This window comes from Ammodytes marinus, assembly GCF_949987685.1.
Source record: "Ammodytes marinus genome assembly, chromosome: 15".
NCBI lineage: Eukaryota > Metazoa > Chordata > Actinopteri > Uranoscopiformes > Ammodytidae > Ammodytes > Ammodytes marinus.
In genome coordinates this window covers 22,532,360-22,556,189 of record NC_137219.1, presented here as the reverse complement: position 1 = coordinate 22,556,189, position 23,830 = coordinate 22,532,360, and the positions used below count along the sequence as shown (strand labels likewise).

The following is a 23,830-nucleotide window of genomic DNA, read 5'->3' as shown; positions in this document are numbered from 1 at the left end:
GAAGGATTTAACGTTGCAGCCCTAAATCCTAATTGAAGGATTTTGAACACAGAGCAGTGGAGAACACACCGGGGAGCGAAGCACGTCTCTTTCTCTCTCTCTCTCACACTCCTCCCTCTATCCGCCCGGCTGTGAACGCTCAGAGACTACTTATCATTAATTTCAGAGGCAGGCTGCAAATCTGACACCAGCTCCCAAGTCAATGTCATCCCCGCAACAGAACAACTCACATGATGAGCTTCGGTGAGGTTAGCTCAATGTAATGGTAACACTGACATTTACAGAATGGGAATTTCTCTTTAAATAATTTTTCAAGAAAATAGGATATGTGTTTTTTTTTATGACTGTTTTAATGGCCTTCAAGGGACTGGCATTGACAATGTGCAGTAGATACGGAAGCTGTACATTGGAGATTTGTTGTTCAAGTTTCTATGTGGAACTTAGTATTGGTCCCTATTAAATAAACATTAAATTAAATGAAAAATTATTGAAGTCTCATGAGTTTAACATAATATAAAATGTGCTCTTACCACAACACCTTTTTTTCCATTCAAGTTGAATGATGTGTGGTGCCTATTATTACAGGGAATTCTCCTCAAAATTCTACCTCTTTGACAGAGGAAAACTGAGGAAGGATTTTGGTATTTTTAGTGTGTCTGTAGCTGTGTGTCTGTTTACCAATGAACAACAAAATGTGAATTGACACCATGTTGTTATTAATTATCTCCAGCTACGTTATGGAGAAAGTTGTGCTTCAATAGGAAAATAATAAGTGCATTTTAGGGATGTTATAATATTAAAGCTACAAGAAACCTCCCACGTGCCATTTTCTGCCACTTCCAGTGCATGTGATGACCATTATTACTGATGGAAACCTAGATGACATCATGTTATGGAACATATTTGGCATTCTGATCTTTATTATTGGATTGGTCCAAGGGCACACAGTCAGTGATCCAACATCATTACATTACTTCATAGTGAAAGCCACAACTAAAACGTTTCCTTCAGAAACAATTTCAAGCAAGCAGGCCAATACTTTTAAAAACACTTTAAACCCCCACTATGGTAATAGAAGGATTTGGAGTTCAGTTAGTTAATGCACTGTCTGCTACTGTAAGAATAAACACTGTTGTTGGAGTTGTGTCTGGCTCCATTCCAGCAGGAGTGAATTGATCCCTCAAGTCAGTATTTTTAACAACCAACAAGGTAAAAAAAAAGAAAAAAAGAATAGTTAAGGCAACTGGAAATAAATCCACCATAGGCGAAGAAAAGCTTCCAAATCCAAAAAGCCCTACTTAATAGGCATAGACTGTTAATAGGTTATTCTCAGACGGAAATCCCTTAAGGTAAAGAGAAAGGAGGGAAGGTAAAGAGCTGAATTTTGCATCCTAATTAAGTTGTTCTGGACAAGTCGATTCTTGGCTATTTGAGATGAGTGAGATCCTTGTTATGCAGGGTGAGTTTGATTGTGTTGGAGATAGCAAAGTCAACGGTGGAATGCCATCATCATAGCGAACACTGGCCTCCATCAAAGAAAGGGGCATTGCTATAATCTGTCATTAGGGAGGAACTGGTTCAGGCAAGTCGAATAAAAGATAGAGAGAGAGAGAGAGACAGACAGAAAAAGATAGTCAGAGAGAGAGAGAGAGAGAGAGAGAGTCAGAAAGAGAGTCAGAAAGAGAGAGACGGAGATAGAAAGACACAGTTTATTCAAACTAAAACATTTGATGGGATTGTAACACCGACAGCACAAACTGTAATGGTTTCTTGACTTGTGCTATGATTGGGTTAGCCTGGTTCCAGGTCAGTTCACTCCCTCAGTTGTAGAAACAATGGAACCAATTAGGACTTTACAGGCTGGTTTAAGGAGGTCCATCAGACAGAGGTCAGCAGTAATGCGTGAGAAGACCCAGCCCTCTGATTCATTTGAATGGTGTGGTAATCGTGACAAAAGGTTAAATAATATGTCATTTGTGGGGGTGCCGTTAGCTCAGTTGGTAAGGCGTCCCCCTCCCGGGCCGGGCCCAGCAGCAGACACGGGTTCGATTCCCACCCGCGGTCGTTCTCTGCATGTCACTCCCCTCTCTGCCCCATTTCACCTATGTCTCTCTGCACTATCAATAAAGCATAAAAATGCCCAAAAAATATTTTTAAAACCAAAAAAAAATAATAATATGTAATTTGTGTAATAATAATTGCTACCATAATAACGATCCAGAGTTGTAAAATCCTGTCCCAAATTACAAAAAATCCTGTAAAGTGTTTTCATGTCTGCTTTATCTTCAACTCAGGGATATGTGTTGCTATTTCCCGGATCTTATTTCTCAGGGGTGCCTGCAATAACATGAGTCCCAACCAATGCAGCCCCCTGCCTTGTTGTAACACATCTTAACTGCTCTAAGCGATCACAAATGCAGCTTATGTGGATTGAAAATTACAGACGGGACAGATTAGTCCATCACTACTGGGCAAAATAACCCCCCTACTCAAATAGAAAATTAAAAAGACAATTCAGTCTGACTATCTGCCAATGATTCGTCCTCCATTTGATGTGATTTACAAATAAAAACAAGTGTCCTCAACAATAACACTCAAACATTTGCTCCGACTCAGCATTTTGAGATTGTGTTTCAAGTATTATCTGCTTGTTTATCCACAGTGAATCATTTCAAATAAGCCCAATACATACATGTGATAGCCTGTTTGTGCATGCTGTTCCATGTATCTATAACAGAATCCACCTTATCCTTTGACAGTTATCTTCCTTGGGCCGACCATTAGCGAGATGGATCAGGGCTGGCACACTCCATGAATGGATCTGAATGCTAAGTACAAAGCTTATGGAGCACAAGAGTCCAATTAATTAAAAAAAGGCTGGCACTGCTTGTTATCGCTCTCATATCTGTCTAAGTGACTAATGTTCCCCCTCCAAAACCCATAGTAACAACCACTAGCTAACTGATTGTCGCGGGCCAGTGTTTATGAACAAGTAAAGAATAAAGCATAAACTCGCATATCATCTCTGTAGCTAATTAGCTAGCATTGGAATGGCCAAAACTCTGCGCGGAACCAGCATGTGCTGTCAGTTACTTTCAAGAGCCACTCTGAGTCCCTATCCCTTCTGACTTTGATTTGATGCCACTTTGCATCTACTCCACAAAACTTGTTGGTTGTTTTTTGTGCCGTATGAGTGGAGGTGGAACACCTTGATATGCAAATCTGATGTGTGCTCAAATAAGCTACTGTTGCACAGTGTGACACTGTATTATGTTAAGTTGTTGTATTCACTTAAAAGAACCTGAAAAAAACTAGTAATCTTAGTCAGTCACACACACACACACACACACACACACACACACACACACACACCCACCCATAAACACACATATGCACTGTCATACAGTGAATGGCCGGAGGAAGAAAAGAGGCCCGGAGCTCATTTGGAGGTTAGCGATGCCTTCCCCTCCCATCAGGAGAGGTAATCACAGAAAGAAAGGGAGGCGAGCTCATCAAGGTTGACTCTTTTACTTCCTCTCCAAAAGCAACTGATGATTCAGCAGTGAGAGGCGCTGGCCTCACAGTTGGACAGAGCTGAGAAATGAAAGTGACTGCTGCCAGAAGAGTGTGTAATATATGGAGAGAATGGAGGTTAAAGGTGCAGTCAGCAATTCTGGAGAAGGCGTGTTTTCAAAATCACTTTGTCAAAATCAGTGAAGATATCTCCTCACAATTTGCTACCTGTCCATAATGTTTGTGAGCTGAGAAAAACACATGTGCAGATACACAGCATAGGCTCTGTGAACTGGTATGTAAACAAAGGGGGCCCACTGTAGCTAGCAAGTAGCAACATGCCCATTTACAGAGCCTAGGCTGTGTATTAACATTGGATTTATTTTCAGCGCACACACATTATGTACAGGTAGCCAATTGATCTATCTTTGAGGAGATATTCACTGATTTTGACATAAAGTGCTTTGGTGACAAGCATTCTCCAGAATCGCTGAGAGTAAGAATAAAATCAGGGCCAGCGCTGACAGAAAGACATGACGGCGGGGTTGGGAGTGGTGTGTTGTGAACTAACAGACTGTCAATAAAAGGTGAAGAAAGGAAGCACAATGAAGAAACCACGGTTATGGTGGTAGAGTGAAAAGAAAGTTGAAGGGGAGAGTGAGAGGAGAGACAGGGGACGTTGGTGGGGTTAATCATTGAGCGTGTCGGAGGAAGCAGAGAGCTTTGTTGGAGTGACAGGTCTGCTCGGCTAAAACCCTCATCTGTGCTGCCCTGAGGACATCAATGCATGGGCTCCAGAAGGGGGAGAGGTGTGGGGGGGGGGGGGGGGGGAAGACACCTGGCCAATGTTAACCGCTGAAGGCTGTCTTTGAAATGACCAAGGTGTAACTCCAAGTTCAACTTCTTTCCCCCCGGTGAGTTAATCTCTATGATAATAACAAGGGCCAGAGCAATGTGATCTCCAAGTTCCATCAGGAGATATAAGTCTGTTGGCTTTACTATCTAGCAGGGCCGCCCATAAGGGGTAGAAAGTGGGAAAGCTTATAGGGCCCAGCCACCAGGGGGGGCCCAGAGAGGAAAAAAGTTTGTTTTGCAGATTACCTAACTAAGCCAACCTTTATTATGAATGCTATAATTGCAAGAGAACTTTCTATAAAAGAAAACATTTTATTCATTGTTACTTGGAAATATATATTAAATATATCACATTTTATATTGAAAAACTAAAAATACCATGGGTAGTTTTTCCCCCCTCAAAACCGTTGCATGCAGCAGGTCAAACAAACAAGCATGAGCTATGTATTGATGATGAGCAAGCTAACCCAGCCAGCTCAGTAATGCCAGGACCTGGACATAAATCAGGGTACCAGAAAAGAAAGGAAAAAAAGAGGGAACTTTCAAGGGCTTTAGACCCCCGGAAAATTCCATACTATCAGTATTTCTGCCAGCAGAAGTGGATTTTCAATTCAGAGATACTGTGATATTTCATCACGTTTTGAGGTGTCTTAGTGAGGGTGCAAATTATTCTGTATATTTTATCTATTATTTTCTAAGCAAATCAGAAAATTACACATTTAGCCTTTAAACGAAGGTGGCAGATGGTTGTTATACTGATGAGGAAAGCTTCTAGTAGCAGTGCTATCATTGTTCACCCCCCTCCCCCCCACTGCATTAGTGTTTCTAAAAGTTTATAGTACAGTAAATGTTACAGTAAATGTGCCGAAAAGCAGGTGCTGTAATCTTGCAAGACCAAAACATTTCCGGTCACGCGCTGCGCGCGCTCGCATCGTATGTTATCTCTGCTCACTATTATTTCCAGTAGCCCACCCTAATCTAAATGGCTAGAACCGGCCCTGTGTACAGGTATGTGTTTATGTAGGAATAAGTGCATCATGCACATTGATACAAGTTCAGTATGAGTAAAGGGGGCCCAATGACTGGACCTTTTCTGGGGCCCAGTCATTTGTCTGGGCAGGCCTGTTATCTAGTACAAGTACATTACAATCACCTTTTGTTGCTGCCCTTGCAGCTAAATCTCGATATCAAACTTCCCTTTTATTAAATAGCTTTTTATAAGATACTGTGTATGAAATGTTTCCTTGAATGCCCTGTTTCCTGCTCAATATAAAAATATGTTCTTGGTAGACTGAGCTGCCTTTGTTGAAGCCTGTGGCTGCAGTTCAATGCATACTCTTGTAATCAAATCACTTCAGCTGGCCAAACATTAATGTCTGATCTTTTCCTATCCCTGTTTGACCCTTGAGGGACAAACAGAAGGCTCTGTGTTCAAGACTGAAGAGTGATCCACATCGCAGACATGCAATCAGACAAGTCACTGCACAAAACATAATCAGAAATTAACACATCAAAGACACATTAAAAATTCTGGAGAATGCTTGTAGTCAAAATCACTTTTTGTCGAAATCAATTAATATCTCCTCAAAATCTGATACCTGTTCTGTGTGAGTGCTGAAAAATCCAGTGTTAATACACAGCTTATGCTCTGTAAACAGGCGTGTTGCTTGCTGCTACTGTGGCCCCCTTTGTTTACATACCCTTTGTCTACATACCAGTTTACATAGCCATTCAATGTATTAACACCAGATTTTTCAGCACACACACAGTAATGACAGATAGTGTATAGTGAAGAGATATGTCTATCTGTTCAAGCTTCAAACAGTATTTTACCGATTAAGCACTGCTATCCTCAAACATCGTCAAATCACAATGGACAGTTAAATTACACATTATCTCTCCCTACAACGGTTGGTTCCTACAATACCCACAAAGTATTTTCAGAGTCAACTGTTCTAACTCAAGTTCAATCACTGGAGACAAATCAATCAGACTTCATTCAGCTCCTTTTGGAGTCACAAACAGTTTGATACAAATGTTATCACGTATGTGTTAGTAATCCCCAATGCTTTAAACTGGAGTTACTCATAAATCAATCAGTGATTTTCCCATTAGTGCAACTGCTGCTTTACTTTTTAGCTGTTTTTCATCCTTTCTTCTTCTAAGGAAACCCACAGGCCAACAGATGTTAACAAATTGTCTTCAGAGTAGGGCTGGGCGATATGGGCTAAAATCGATATCTCAATATTTGTTTTACTATATCTCAATACACAATGTATATCTCGATATATTTCAAATCTCCTCTAGAGCACATCCTAAATGCTCAATTTAATGTATGTTTTGCATAACATCACACCAGTAATATGATTTAAATAGTCCCTGCAAAATGTGTCTGCACTAACGATGCATTAGGCTACATGAAACAACATCTTGCTTATATTCTTTAGTGCTTTCTATTGGAACAATTTGAAATGTGCACATGGCAAAGAGTTTGCACATTGTATTGATTATTCCACATCCTTCCACTCCCATACAATGGATCCAGCATTATTGTATTTGGAAACATTTTTTTCCATCTTCTGTTAATCTGTAGACTGAGAACACTAATTATGACTCATTACAACCACTTACTAATTGTTTATCACCACTAACCCCCTGAAGATAGCAGCCACACTTTAAATGCAGAACAGGTTTTGCTCCATAATAGTAGGGGAGAACGGGGTAAGTAGGCACACTTTTTACTCTAGTGAGAATTGCTCATCACCAAAACATCTGTCAATAGCCATTCCTACATTACATTGAAGCTTAAGGTGTTGGCTTGAAATGTGTGTCTCTCTTTTTTTCCAACTTATTGTAATGAAGAAGTAATTTACCATCAAAGACACTCTGACACATTGTGACAACCAACCCCATCAAGGGGTCGGTTGTCAAACACTATGGGGTTGTTTGTCACAATGTTATCTTAATGGGAAAAATCTTAAAAAGAAGGCAATGAGGCAGAACCAAATTTGAAAGTTTAATTGCATTGTCAAGTTGACAAATAGGCCTACATAACTTACTGTAGCCTTGGCAGCTGGTCTAGTTTGGGATGCACTGGGTTGTTTTGATTTTGTTGCCCTTTTTTCTTTTGCTTGCTAGCTGCCTTTTCCTGCTCTATTCTTTCCTTCTCTGGGGTGTCAGTGAGGATACAGCTTGACAATTTCTTTCGTTATTGGGTTCCTTTTCTGGCTGCAGCCTTGAGATAACATGTGACAACCAACCCCCCAAAAAATTTGACGACCAACCCCAACCTGAATTTCTTGCTAGCATCAAGGCCAACAACCATCTGACAACTAATTAGCTTGCTAACAACAATCTAAACTATAGCTTACCCTTCACACTTTCTGAGGGTGACACGTGTTTTGTTATAAACCCATTGTGTAAAAGCCTAGAAGAAAAATACTGAGAAGCAAAATATTTTGAATTTGACATGAAAAACACAAAACATCCTCTCACCTGAAATGCAGCCGTCTTCCTCCAAGGAAGTCTATGTATGTGACCTCTGATCCCAATTCTGGACCTTTTTTATATCAACATTTCAGAGCTAGCGCGCTCTGGTGGCGAGATATAACGAATGTGACATCCAACCCATGTGACAAATTACCCCGTTCTCCCCTAGTCTATGTGTATAAAAGGCTCCGTTAAAAAAACTCTCCGTTAAATCGGAGTAATCCGCGCCCCGGCGCTCGTTCGTCTTCCTTTCCTAAAGACCAGGCTCTGTACAACGGGCACTTATGCTGTCAAGTGCCCGCCTCCCCCGTTCTTTCGCATGGGTGTAGCCACTAGCCTTCCTCTCATAAGGACCACGGCAGGCTGTGCTGTGTACAGCGGCCGCTAATGCTGTCATGTGTGCCCGCCTCCCCCGGTCGTTCGCCTATGTGCTTCTTCTCATTAAGCATGGACCTACTAAAAAGGTCCATGCTATGAACGACGGCCACCATCGCCGTCTTTCGCGCCCCCATCCACCCACTCGTTCGGCTGTCATAAGAGCACAAGAGCCCTCGTCTTTGTTCTCCCCCTCTCGTTGTTTTCACATGACGATAAAAGTAGACACACACAGGGCACACTGCAGACTACGTCACAGGTACGCGCCCAGGAGACTCTGGTTGGGAGGGGGGAGTGAGTGAGTTGCCAATGCATGTGAGTCTGTGAGGCAGAGAGCCACAGGAAAGAGCGAGAGAAGCGAACACCAGCGAGTTTGCCGGTGGTGGCGGCAGCTAAAAAAAACACATTACGTGCCAATTTGTATTCGATGGTCGCGATAGGGTAATTTTATACATCCCGTGGAGAACATCTCGCGATACATCGCATATATTCGATATATCGCCCAGCCCTACTTCAGAGTAGGGCTGGGCGATATGGACCAAATCTTATATCACGATATAGGTAATTTTATATCACGATATGGATATATATCACGATATAGTATTTTTCCTTAAAATTCAATGGATTACAATAACCGTACTGAACTTTAATCACACTAGATTATTTTCATCTTTTGCTTGGAACTTAAATTTCCATACAAAATACCACACCAGTCTGGCTTTAGTCAGTCAGCGCAAAATAAAAATGACAGCATCAACCAAAGAGCCTACATTTTCCAATTGATAGTAGCCTATATCAAAATAATGAAAGACTTGAATTTTCCTGCAGTATTTGCTCATCTTCATTTAAAAAAGCTGTCAAAATTAACTAATGAGCAAATGTCTGGTAATACTTTAACTCCAGCTTCAACACAAATAATATTTTCAAGTTTGACATGTTTTAAAGTTAGCCTACATAAAACGGTCTCCAACAATAACAGCACGGGGGTGAAGCCCCGAGTAGGCTAAAGATGTCATTATTAGCCAGCTAGCTCACGAGAGCTAACCCATGTAGTTTGCGCTTAAAACAAGCCAACTCTGCGTCACGGCAACAGCACGCTGAAGCAGCAAGCAAGTTTCCTTTGCCCGATGACATTTTTGACCGTTAAAACCAGCTGCTCTGCCACCGTGACACAGAGTTGGTTTGTTAACTGTAAAGTGACGGCGCACCGGAGCTATGGAGCTAGACAGCTAGAGCAACAGATGAGGCTTCTTCTGTTGCGGGTAGAGAAGCTGTATTGCAGCCCAGAACTCTGCGGCAGAGCCCCGTGTGGCGCGGCGGTGTAACTGCAGTGTAACTGTAGGGACTCGGAGGGACAGCTGCCTCCCGCTCCATCTATGCTCCTGCCACATGAACTTTTTCTCTCTGCGATATAAACGGTATGGCCAAATCTCTCCCGGTAGACACTTTCATATCGTCCACGATATGATATCGTCATATCGCCCAGCCCTACTTCAGAGCATATAATGATACTGATTAAAACAGGCTGTCGACTGTGGGTTAGTTTGTTTTGTTCATTTTCAGATAAGAAACTCCTCCCAGGCGTCACAAAGCCCTTAATGACGTCTGGGAGGGAATACAAGATACAGATGAATGAAATGACAATTACAAAAAGGATTATCCATTTAAAAAAGGTATGCTTCAAAAAGAGTGCTAGCTTAACAAATGTGTTTTAGAGCAGGTTTGATAATAAAGCAACACTAACTTAAAATGTAGAAATGTAATCTCTGCTTGTCTTTACCTATTTGAAGCAGCGAAAAGGTAGAGCCTGTGAGGTGGAACATGTCAAGTCTGTGTAAGTGGCTCCATTAATATTCTCAGAAGACACATTAGAGAGAATTTGACACTTCAAAACTGCCCGTCCTGCTCCATTTAATGTCAAAGGAGATCTCTGCACAACTCACTCAGATGTGGGCGTTGGTAGAGACCAGTAGGGGGCACGCTTACTTTGTTACAGCCCCATATATCGTGCCATGCTCAGCACGTGTAAACTAATTGTGAACCATTCAGACGTGCAATCAGACGTGTGTGAGTGAAAGAGTGTACAGAAAAAATACAGAAGGAGAAAAAGACAGAGAAAATGTCAGTGTGGAAGACATCCATCCAAGCATCACTCACACTTTGTTTTCACTCAAGCAGCTCAGACTTACAGTAATGTGTGGTGGACACGTTCATCAAACGGTCTCCAATGGAAGGGGGCGTGGTCTTGCTGGTTGGTCTGAACGGCACCCTGGTTGTGCTGGTGACCACTGGAGGAAACTCTCCGTTAGCTGAAATGAAATATAATGCTTTAATTAAAAAAGGCTGCTGCATTTTCTCTGTCCTTTTTTGTGCAGCAAAGAAATCCTTTTGCTGTTACACACTGTTACATCTAGAACCACTAAGCACAGCAGCAGCAGACCCCCTCACTGGCACATACATTGTTGTACCACCAGCGGGAGTCATTCTTTCATTTGGACCTAATGTAACACCAGCGGCTTTCACAGAGGGAGTGAAGTACACAACATCCAGAAAAGAAAGGGAAAAAAAGAGGGAACTTTCAAGGGCTTTAGACCCCCGGAAAATTCCATAATATCAGTATTTCTGCCAGCAGAAGTGGATTTTCAGGTAGGATTCGAGGTAGGATATTAATGTTTTTGACAAAGTTAGTTTGACGGCAAGCGTACTCCAGACTCACTGACTCCACCTTTAAGTCTTCCTTACAAATGGTTTGGTACTTATTAGTGCTGTCAACCGATTAAAATATTTAATCGCGATTAAAGGCATCATAGGAGATTATCTGCAATATGCACTTTTTAATATGTTGTGAAAAGTGCTTTTTACACCCCAACAGCAATAAATGACTTATGGGCAATGAAAAAGAAACGAAAAACCCCCAAATTCTGTACCTTCTATAAACCTGTTAAAATGCTGACCAATCGGAGACGATGGACCCGTATCTAAAGAACCAATCACAATCCTGCGCGTTCTCTCCCCTCTGTGTGCGAGCCTGAGCGCGTTCACGGAGGGCAGAGAAAGCGTTCGTGCCATATCGTAGTAGGCTACCTGGCAGTGGACTAGACCTAGTGGAAGTAGCATAACAAGCTTACACAATGGAACCTACACAGAAGTTACCAGAGGTGTGGACTAGACTCGAGTCATGAATTTGATGACTTGAGACTCGACTTGACAAAATGTAAAGAGACTTGCAACTTGACTTGGACTTTAACATCAATGACTCGTGACTTGAGCCTTTTGACTTGACAAGACTTGCTACTTTCCCCAAAACCCAAAGATTAAAAAGTAGGCTATATTTTTAAGTAGGCTACTGCTCTGTATCTTTCATCATGTAGCCTAGTGTAGGGGAGGAAACTGGTGGATGTCGCCTACCGGTACCGCGCTGATCTGCTTATCACTGGTTTCACTTCAGAGGTGTCGGCCAGAACACCACTTAAGGCCAAAAACGTCAGACTATAAGCATGAGAAGAGGAGTATGGTTTTTCCGCTCTTTATTTTCCTTCTTTCACAGGCACAGCAGCATAGATCGCAGGAAAAGAGACACAGGCTTACATTCCGCTCGTGAGGAGACGTTAGAACAGCTGTTGCGACCTGCGAATCGCGGCCGTCAATAACATCCATAAACTGTAACTTATAACAGCGATCGGGACTGCATGTACTTAGGCCTACTTACACACGGGTGATTCACATACACGTTTCAACTGTGTCGACTACTGCGGCAACATGCGCGCTCACACACCTGACCGAGAGAGAAGAGAAAAGGAAACTTACTAGACAGACCCTCCGGCCGACTGACGTCACGGCCACTAACTGACAGCTATACTGTCATCCACACTGAACAAAACTCATCTCAACACTCTATAAGAAATAACAACACTGTAACCTATAAACTTTGGGGCCTTTTCTGCATGTAGCCTATGTGTGAGTGTTTGTGTGTGTGAGTTAAATGTTAACAATCACTGGTAAACAGTGCAATTGGGAAGTGCAGCCAGCAGCGCTCGTGCACGGCTGTGTGTCGAGGGGTGGGGGAGGGAGTCCCGAGGGGAGAGGGAGGAGTTAAACGGAACTCCGAGGACAAGCTAATTTCAAATCATGCTAGCTCTCTCAGATCGTACAGTATAGCTTTAATTGCATTAATATCATAGTTAACTCGCGATTAATCGCGAGTTAACTTATCTATTCTAGCCTAAATGTCCCTTCATTTTTTTTTGTCCAATTATGTTTTCTCATTGTAATGCTTTTTTCACACCCATTCTCTACACCCTTATAATTCAGTGTATTTCTTCTAAAATATCATAATTTCCAATTCAGTGCAAATAGACAACAATGTAGATCCCCCCCCCCACACCCCTAGAACAGCATACACACAAACACAATTGGAACTTCCTTTTTTATTTAAAAACCAAACCATAAAACAGCATAGGCTATAGCCTATATAAAACAAATTAGTATTAAGGTGGTTGCTGCCTAAATGTTTTGGGGGTCGTTCATTCACGACTTATTTCAGACTGTTTGTGGAGTGGACACACTATACGCTTGTGTGCTGGTGGTTGGTTGGTATGCCGCTGCTGCAGCCGAGGCTTAAGTCACCCTTGATAGCGAAAATTGAAGTGAAAATTAATGACTGTCGGCTGCCACTAACGTTCATGGAGGTTTTGGTGGGAGCGCACAGTTATAGTAGGACTTTTGCAAATGAAAAGCTTTCTTTTCTGTTCTTTTTCCGCGTAGTCTCAGAGGCACACACGGAAGGTAGTGAAGGTTGCGCAGCTGAGCTAGGAAGTGCTAGGTTCCGGTTTCTGCTTCAAAATAAAAGTCAAAATGTACTTGATGTTTAGCCGTTTTGCCAGGTAAATGATGTTAATGTGAAGTTACGCTGTAGGACATGTTCCGGTTGACTTAACAGTAACTTAATGGCGAGCCATATGTATAGTTTGTGGTGTTTCAGTTGTTCTAACATTACTAGTTGATGCAACAGCATGTGAAAAAACCACAACGTTTGCTAGGCCATGACGAGCGTTAATCGTGCGATAAAAAAATTGACGCCGTTAAAATGGGTTTGCGTTAACGCCGTTTATAACGCATTAAACTGACATCACTAGTACTTATATAACGCTATTCGAGTTGTACTTGACCACTCAGAGTGCTTTACACTGCTGTCGCATTCACCAATTCACAGACTCTTTCAGGCATTGATGGCAGAGGTTGCTTACCATCAGAAATCCATAGGCTTTCACTTAACTTCATTTCTGCCTCTCCTTAAACCATTCACGCACAGCAGCAGCAACCACGCAGTGTGCTAGCTAACCATCTGGAGTAATTTGGGGTTCAGTGTGGGAGACTTGCCCAGGGAGTCAGGGTCACTTTGACATGTGGCAGGAGGTGGGGGGATTGAACCATTAACCCTGAAATCAGTGGACAACCCCACTACCTGCTTAGCCACAGCCACCACAAACCTGTTCCCTTTCCCTATTTCTCACTTTAGTTTGGAAAAGCGGAATCAATTTATTTGATTGGGTCCATGCACTGCAATCAGGAATATACAAGATTGGCCCCGAATGGTGTTAAAGAAAAGCTGCTGCCACATCTGATGAGTGACTCGGAGGCTACAGGAACAATCAATGCTCTCAGCTGAATTGAACAAAATACTTTTTCATTGTTTTTCTTGAGAGGACTGCTGAGATTGCATATTTCGTTGAAGTCCAATAATCATGTTACAAGCCCTATAGGACAAAACATGTTAAAATCTTAAATTCAAACAATTATTTGCAAACAAAGGTCATTCAAGAAATTGCAGAGCCTAATCAATTTCCTTCCTTTAGATTGAATAGTGCACATGAAACATCATGCCCATATAGCAAAGGTCTCACTTTCCTCTTTAAAGGGGGCAAATTATGCTTTATATTGTTTCTGACCTATAGGCTAAATGTTGTTACAATGTCAGATAGTCCTATTAAACTATGCCAACTTTGTCAAATAATAATTTAGAAAGGAGTGGGTTAACTGTTTAGTCAATCGTGTCTAGCTGCTCCATAGGAGTCCAACATCAAAAACGAACATGATTATAACATGTCCTCTTTAAAGAACCCAGATACAGCATTCAGCTTGGCTGCTATAAAAGTCTGTGTTTTCTAAAGAACATTTTGTCCAAGAGCTCTCATTTCTCTGATGTAGTGTTCTTTTGCTAGATGGACCTTGTTGGTTGCTGTGAAAGAGTATGACTTTTTGTACAACTGAGATTATTTCGGATAAATCAAGATAAAATGTATTGTGTTCTGTGGAGCTGATAAAACTGCCACCATGCTGTGCTACAACAGCAGAGGAGGGCACGGGTTCAAATCTTGACCTGCTGCTGTTCTGCTAGTCCTCACTCTGATTTATAACTTTTATAATCCTGATACAGTACACACTACAAGAAGAGGCTCCCCTGACTAGCCGGCTGTAAACCAACAGAAATCATTGATGTTTAAACCAGACTGCCGAACCTGCTTCAGTCTCTAAACACCAATGGAGGCCTTATAAAGTACGTGTCAATTAACATGTTCAAAGTGCTCAATGTAGGTACCCGGGGCATGCCCACAATGCACTGCAAATTATTCCCTGCGTGTGTACATGACCCACATGTCAAGCTCTATTTCTGCTTGAACAGGCTGTAGAGAGGACGATTACATGGCTTAAGGGTTTTTCTTTTGCATGGTCTGAATATTGAGCAAAAAATCCAACTACACGTTTTCTATATATGACATGCCAATGATATGCCCACATTGTGTCATTTGCCTCTTTGCTGGCTTTTCAATCTTTTATATCCTAGAGGTGTGTGGGGAGCAAAACAAGACGTTTCATCTGTATCTCTATAATAATTTACCACAGAAATAATCCCTCTTCTCTGTCCTGGGTCCCCTGTCACTACAGGCTGGAGGCCCAGCGTTTACGACAATATGGCAGGGGGGGGGGGTCCCTCAACAGCCGGAGGGTTGGAAAGCTACTGTGTGGCGCTGTTCCCTTTGATATGAGAAAAAAAACCTGCTTGGACTAAGAGCTAACAACTTGACATTAATATTTTATAATGTGCTACTCCTATGGTCATCTGGGTGATCTCTATCATTCAAGGGAATCAAATGTATTCAGCGGGTGGTCTCTGCTCTCTACTGGAATTTTTTCCTGAGTCAAAGGAACTTGTGATTCTTGCTTCAAAGCTAAGAGGGACCTCAGCACTGCTTCTCCTCAAAATCTGCCAGATGGAAAAATCAATAGCTCATTCCCAAGCCCTGTAATTCTGAAATAAATATGAGTAATATAAGTCGTCTAAGTCTCCACTGCTTGGTGTGCTTCGATACAGATAGAGTTTATGTGAAGATTTGATGGATCATATATTGTGTGTGAGTGACTGCAATATGTTTGATTGTTTTAGCGAGTACGTCGCTACACAACACCATCTTTGTTTTCCAGTAAGACCCCTCAGATGTGTAATGGGTACACACACACCACGTTTCAAAACATTCTCATATCTTCAACAAAGTCCCTAATAAGGCTCTAGGCATTGTTATTCCAGGCATGGTGGTGAAACACACTGTGGGCCAGACTATAAACTGGAGCATGGATCATTGGTATGCTGCTGCAGTAAGGAGAAAGACTCAGCAGGTCCAGCGTTAACCAGGGCAGGGCAGCAGCCGGCCTGGCTGTCAGTGTTCATTAAGCGGGGCGCCGTAAGCTGTTTGAAGCCCACCAGAGGCCAGCCGAGAGGGGGACAGAGGACACCATGATTCCATCCAAAATAAATCAAGAGACTACAATTGCTCTGATATATCTACACTACAGACCAATCATGGTAACAGTTGGTATTAGTCCTTATAGAAATATGAGATTCAACAGCTAGGCTGCCATACACACTATTAAGAAAATGTGTGTATGAAGACACGTGGTATTCTAATCTATCGAAGATCCCTGTGCTGCTTTTACTGTAGGTTTGTACTGTAGCTAAATGTAAACCTAAAGGTGGCTGATGAACCTGGGAGAAACCACATTTGAATAAGCGGTTTTTAATTGGCCTAGATGTTTATAACATCACTGTAAATAGACTGAGGACTGTGGAGCATCTGGACTTACTGGTCCATGGCTTGTCCCCATGTGTTTTCTCAAAACACACACACACACACACACACACACACACACACACACACACACACACACACACACACACACACACACACACACACACACACACACACACACACACACACACACACACACACACACACACACACACACACACACACACACACACACACACACACACACACACACACGATAATGCCTGAAACACAAACATTTCAGCCAGGCTAATGCTGGGCTTACACTAAAGGACTTTTAAATCACCCTATCACATCTAAAGACAATCAACTCACACATGAAGACACTTAGTCATTAGTTCTCAGTCACAGACTGAGATTTTGAAAAGAGAGGGGTCTCATATTGCAAGACTACAACTAGATTCCTTTTGAAATTAATGTCAATTCCAATCCTGCTATGGGGGATTAAAAGGGATTTCAGTGAAATAAAGAAGGTAAAATGGACTCGGTGTATAAACAGCTATATGCCCTTATCGCGTAGGCTTTGTGTCATGCATGATCACGTTTAAAACTGCAAACGTGATTGTGATTATATTTAATAAAAAAAGTTAATTCAATATTCCAAGCGGGGGACATCCTTTAGTTATTTGACCAGATGTATATGCTGATATCGTCCCCAAATAACTCTTACTACTAACCCTGTATTTGACGGTAAAGCGTTAAGGTTGCGCATGACAACCTGGTTCTCCAACCGAGGCTGCTACTTGAAAGTGTCCAGAAAAAGTGCCTCACAGCTGGACACAGGTCGCGACTAATGCCGCTCCTCCTGCGTCCTGTTTGGTTCTGGAGATAGTGTGAAAGTGTTCACGTCATTTCGCTTGAGCCAACCCCTTAAGACTAACGATAATATCAAACCTGTTTGATAATGTCAGAACGTCAAGACGAGGAGAAGACTGGCTGAAATCGGGTCGGAAGACCACCATACACCAAACGACTGAGATTACGTGCGCGCGCCACAACTCCAGCAAGACTCCCGTGATTTAAGTCTGAAATTGAAAGATTGTCTGCGACTGTCAAACCGCGTGAAAAGTTGTGTAGTGTAAGCCCGGCATTAGTTGTATTACTCAATATACCATTGCAGATTAAACAGATTCCAAAAGCCAACCTACTCATCAGCACATAATTGAAATAGAAAAATGTACTTAAAAGAATAACACTCTGGGGCGCCCTTAGCTCAGTAGGTAGGGCATCCCCCCCCTGGGCCGGGCCCAGCAGCAGACCCGGGTTTGATTTCTGCCCGGGTCGTTCTCTGCATGTCACTCCCCTCTCTGCCCCATTTCACCTCTGTCTCTTCACACTGTCAATAAAGCATAAAAAAGCCAAAAAATTAAGAATAACACTCTTTGTATTGGCTGTGTGTGGGTAGAACACACAAGTCGTTCCAATTGTCACTTTACTAAGTCACGTTGTTCTGCAACGGTAAACCTTCAGAGGAGAATTGCAAAGACTATCCCTGTGATGTCAAGGATAGCTACTGAGGAAGGCACATCCATAGCTCAGTGCCTGGGCTAAGAAGTGACGCTACATAGCAGAAATATAAAGGATGAACTTCCTGTGCTGTCCAACCCAATGAACTAATTTAATGGGGGAAGATAAAATGATAAAACTAACAGCCAGGTGCGACACTTGAAGGGCAATGGATGCATCATCAAGCACACACGTGCTGCCTGCCAAACTCTACACCACCGTAAAGCCAAGAGAAGTGTAGGAAAGAGCACCATGGATGGCTGCTCCTCTGTATAATGTGTTGGCAGTATGTTTCTTCCACCTAAACATTTTACAGAGGCTGTGTCCTAATCCTCAGGGATCTGTCATGCTAATCACTCCCAGTAATCACTGCTGGAAACGGCGTCTCATGCTGTGCTTTTGTGCATCTCCCGTCAGCCGCTCTTGATTGATAGGCGATAAAAAGTGAGTCGAGTGTGGCTGTAGGTAATGGATACCCGGCCTAGATTAAGAACTTGCCATCTGGATAGAGTGAGCAAAGCGGGGATAAATGATCCTTCAGAGCTGCCATACCAGCGCGGCTGCGGCTCCCTTATGGAGGACATAAAACACAATTGGTGTGCAAATATCTCCTGGAAAATGTCATGTCTAAAAATAAAGAGTCTCTGACCCAATAACCGGTGTTGATACAGGAAGATGGTGACTACAGGTATGCGTAGACCAATGGAAATGTATTAAATCATATTCAATTGATGATCTATCTATCTATCTATCTATCTATCTATCTATCTATCTATCTATCTATCTATCTATCTATCTATCTATCTATCTATCTATCTATCTATCTATCTATCTATCTATCTATCTATCTAATCTGTGTTTGATGAATAAATTCAGCAAAAACATATTATAAAAAGTAGAGCTGTCAAACGATTACAATTTTTTATCAGATTAATCACACGCAATTCGAGAAAATGGCCAAATCATTCTAATTTTCTCTGTATATCGTTGTAGGAACGAAAAGATGAATGACACAATGTGGATATAGGCCTACACATTTAACATTTGTTTTTTTGCAAATCCAAATGATGGTGTAAATAATGAAACATATTGGGATATATTGGGAGGCTGAATCCACATTTAATGTGAACAATTCACACTCCTCAAGTGTTATTTTACACTTGAAGGAAAACTGGCATAGGAAAATGAAAAAATCCACCCATCACAACGCATAAAATTAAAGCAGACTATGTCAGAGGATGATCCAGTGCCCCTCCCACTTGAGTCCATTCAGGCTTTCATAAGTTAGACCGTGCTTCATATGGTCACTGTTCCCATTGTCTGAGCTATTTACAGATACCTGTACATATGTTTTATACATTGTTACACATTTCAAGCTGGTTTTCATCCATATAAGCGGACAGTGAGGGAGGCACTGAACTCACTGAACTTCCATTCTCCTGACACCAGACTTAGTTGTCATCTTGCTGCTGTTTCTGAACTAATAAACCATCTCAATTAGAATACAAAAATATCCAGAAAGGTGACAGAGGAGGCTTGACCTTTAGAAGAACTGCAGTACAGCATTGGAACATAAGCGCCTTATCAATCAGAAAACTCTATACAGCAGACTTGAATTGTTCTGAAATGTCAAGACACATGGAACGCTTTCAGAGAGTGTGCTAAAGGAATGTGATATACTGTACATGTATTCATATGGAAATGGTATAAAACATCTAAGAAAAACTAAAGTGCATTTGATAAACCCATGGTGTGCTACTTGTTAAGTAAGAAAATTGATATACTGTAGGTCTAGTATGCAATTGGCTTGGCTGAGCATTGCAAAGTTCTCAAGTTCTGTATGAAAAAAACAATGTGCTGTGTTACGGCTCTGTGAGTTGTAGTGTAGTTGTTAGCCCTTGATGAATGCTCCAAAGTTTACAAAACTGCCACGCAGTCAAATCGTATCACTGTACACCATTAACATAGGGCAGACCTGTATTGATCATTTGTTCTTTCCCCCATTGGGCCTGTCATGGTTAGGCAATTAGGCAATAAGTAAAAAAAAATCCAACCAGGGTCTGAGGAATAAAAAAAAAGGACTCAAGACTTTCTTAGTACTCACATGCCAGGAAGCAATCCATACTGAAGGAGATGTTGTCAAGAGAGATGGCTGAACCAGGGCCAGGTCCGTCTTCTGTGCTGAACTGCAGCCAGAACCTGAGAAGGAACACAGCTGTTTTAACTACTTCATGACGTGCTGGACAACCAAGATATTATTGTATTAAAGTCATGACATAATTTCTTGGTCAAAAGGAATGTACCTTAATTAAATGTTAAGATTTAAGGTTAATTGTTTCTTAAGGAAATAGTTCATCACTAAATGCTGATGTGTGCTCAGGACTTATTTATTTACCATGTTTTGTTGCACATTTTGGTTTTACACGTTATGTCATTTTAGAATCAAATACATAGGCTACTGGAAAGAAACATGGACGTGCCTGTTACGGTCATGTATGTTTTTGGTTTTAAAATGACATGAAATGTAAAAAAATATAGACGGTAACATAAAGTGGTAAATAAACAACAAGTCCCAACAAGCACACAGGAGCATTTAGTGATGTTGTTAAGTGTATCTTTTGACCTGCTCCCCTTGACTACCAGTGTTTGAGCTAAGCTTACCTGGATGAGTCACCTTTGCCCATTTCTTCATCAGAAATGCACGCACAGTTACATAAACTGTTTCTGTCACCAGCCGAAGAGTGAGGCAAAAAGATATATCTTCAAATGTGATAGTGTCCATATGGTACCACTATTCTTGCAGTCAACCCCCCTCCAAGTTATCCACCAAAAACACTCCTATTCACATTCTACATATGCTGTCTGTTATGTCTTGACGTCTTGTCTGCACTCTGGCTTGCAATTGTGATTCTCTTTAAGCTCTGCAAAGGTCAGTGTGAAAAGAGTGACAGCTTCACCTAGTGGTCACGGTCATGACATTCTAATTATGAGCACAAGCACAGCGGACTACATAACCCAGGAATCAAAACTTAATCGCCCTCAGGGGAGCAGGATTATCCAAGCATGAATGGCAAAGAAACCCACAGTCAGGCAAACAGAAGACAAACGGCCTTATCTAGGATTGCTCTATTTTTCCTGCTTCCTTCTATTTGGTTCTAATTAATTTCACTGAGGGGAAATCGGGGCCGTAACTAACTGGAAGGCAAGTAGGCAGGGTATAGCAGAGTATATTGATTTCTCACCTTTTTATCAAAGACAAGTGGACTAAAAAGCGAGGTGGGGTCATTGACTATTGTACACATGGCAGATCCATAGCATACGTCTAGAGTCCTAATGGTATTCATTATTTTTATCTTTATTTTTATGTATTTAATTATTTATTTATGTGGTGGGGGGGGGATTGAGAGCAAATGTTTTCCAAGAAATTGGAATGTAAATATTGAAAATCTGCATTTATGAGAGGTGAAAAAATGGATGAACAGCTCTTTATTCTGTTTATTAGGGTTTATTTCTCTGTGAGGGCACCTATGCCTCGTTTCCACTGAGTAGCACAGTTCAGTTAGGCAGGGCATGGCTGAGCAGGGCACGATAACCCTGGAATAACACACAATAAACAAAGAGTGGCACGCTGAGATGTTTTGTCTAAACACAACTGTTGCCGCTGTGACTACACACGGCAGTTTACCGACTGTTGACAGTTGAAACGCAAATAAATGGGTGCCGAGCCGTACTGAACTGAACAAAAAAACGCTCAGTGCTAATATCTATGATTTGTCTGAATGTGTGTAAGGTTTGTGGGGATGAGTGTGGCAGCTTGTAAGTGACTAGAAACAGGTGAGTGCTTGCCGTACCAGTCTGCCAGTCCGTATAGTGGAAGTGTGACCTGTTTCCAGCCCCTTTCAAATTTGGGTTGACTGGATGAATGCCACAGTCTGCGCTGCTCCTCTGGGCCTGTACTGTTCTCCACCATCCACAGAGACAGTGAGCCCCTCTGCAAGCCTCCAGAACACAGCCAGAACCGCACCTGTTGAAGTAGGGTGGGATTCTGAATCAGTAGTTGGAACACATTACAGTAGTAAGTAAGCAAGCAAGTAAGCTTTTATTTATAGAGCGCCCTTCACAGACCAGGGTCACAAAGCGCTTCACAATGCGCTTTACATATCTTAACACATTTTATACACACACTCAAACACCGATGACAGTAGCTGCCATGCAAGGCGCTTTCTGAACCATCGGGAGCAAATTGGGGTTCAGTGACTTGCCCAGGGACACTTCGACATGTGGCTGGTAGGCAATCGAACCTCCGACCCTGCACTCCAGAGGCGATCTCCCTACCCACTTCGCCACTGCCGCCCCATAGTAAAGGCGATCACAAAGTAGGGATGTTGTGTTATTGTGGTATATGTTGAGAAAAATGTGTGCCGTACATTAGGTGCCGTAGTAACTTTACCTTCCATTGAATATGGAAAACCAGCCGAGAGTGTTATCAGTCAAGGGAGGGGGATGCACTTTGAACTGCATTGAGATCAATCAGCAACAAGCATCTGTTCAGTTCTAATTATTCCAAGATTAACAGAATTCATCCAGGATAATTTGGGTTATTTTGCCATCAGTGCTGCTCCTGTATGCTCCAGCACAATTCAATTTCATTTTGACGTGTCCATGAGGGATGCGTTGTGTGTGAGAACACACAGGCCACAGCAGGAATCAAACATTAGAAGGAACTGAACTAACTAGCATGGGGTGCGAACAAGTCCCTCTCCAGTATTTTAGTGAAGCCAAAAAAAAAAAAAGATTATTTCATCACCATTTAAGTGGAACAGATGCTAGTCTAAGCCCGATGAAAATTGACGACACTAACCACACAACTGAATCCCCACACATGAGTGCTTGCATTGGGCTTGTCGATACACCTTGGGGGTCCTTATCATCCACTGTGAGACCACATGGTGGCCGTTTAAACATCAAGATTACAGGCTCCGCACAGTGGGCATGACATGAAAGTGAACACGGGCTGCAGCTAAGACCCACAACTAATATCCTCAACATAGTTGTCCATGTGCAGCCAGGCTAGATTGAACAACATCCAGTGGTTCAATGTAGAGAGAGAAGGATTAAGAGTGTTAATCTGGGACCATGGTTCTTCTTTGGCTGTATGCCGAGACACTGAGAGGTGAGCTCTGTAATGGTGCAATACTGCCTATTATCTATTCCGCAATATCTTCCTTGTGGCCAGTTCTTTGCACATTTTTACCCGGCCAAGACTAATTTTATTTCCCCCTGTGTCTCTCTTATTATCTTGTTTTTGACATATCACCTTTGTATACATTCAATGCCTCTGACCAGTGTGTTAACCGCTCTCTTCACTCACTCACAAACCCTCAAATCGCCTCCACAAAGCGCCCATGCTGAAGGCTAAAGGTTGGCGTGCTGATCAATATAAAACATAAACTAACAATAACCTCAAAACGCTAAATACAACAGCATCAATGAAAGCTTCAAGTACTAATCCATCCCCCGGAGAGCTGCCCTGTGGGCATCGTGGTCTACATAATGCATGACTTCATATATTTTCATAAAAAGGTCAACACATGTGACCTCTGATTGTGGAGGTCAACCTCACTGTCTGTCTCAGGAAATACAGATGGCCCAGTGTTATCCTGCTGTCCTCCCACATTACTGTTTGATTTTTGAGCGGTTTCTGAAGCAATTAACATATGAAAGTACGGACGTTTTCTACTCCTACCGCAACAAAAAACAAGTGTTACTGGAAAATACTGTTGGAAAATGTAACTAAATGGCCACCTATACAATTTCTACTCTATTTTATTATTTGTCATTTTCACATAGCCCCAGATATCAACACCTATGGTACATTCCAAATATAACAATGTCCTACTGTTTTTACCGACTACTTGTAGTAGTGAAGCACATAAGGCTAATATAATTGGACAATTGCTGTTCGAGGG

At 42.0% G+C, this 23,830-nt stretch overlaps 1 protein-coding gene across 1 annotated transcript in view; it reads right to left on the bottom strand.

Moving 5' to 3' along the window:
* The window catches only part of LOC307261486 (ALK tyrosine kinase receptor-like), a gene marked incomplete at both ends in the record, with an annotated part of 372,653 nt that overhangs the window by 42,599 nt on the left and 306,224 nt on the right, over positions 1-23,830 (bottom strand). The window contains 3 exons of the mRNA XM_080042042.1: positions 10,422-10,541; positions 19,966-20,060; positions 21,713-21,885. Of these exons, the coding sequence (XP_079898168.1) occupies positions 10,422-10,541; positions 19,966-20,060; positions 21,713-21,885 (388 nt within the window). The remainder of the gene's footprint in view (positions 1-10,421; positions 10,542-19,965; positions 20,061-21,712; positions 21,886-23,830) is intronic.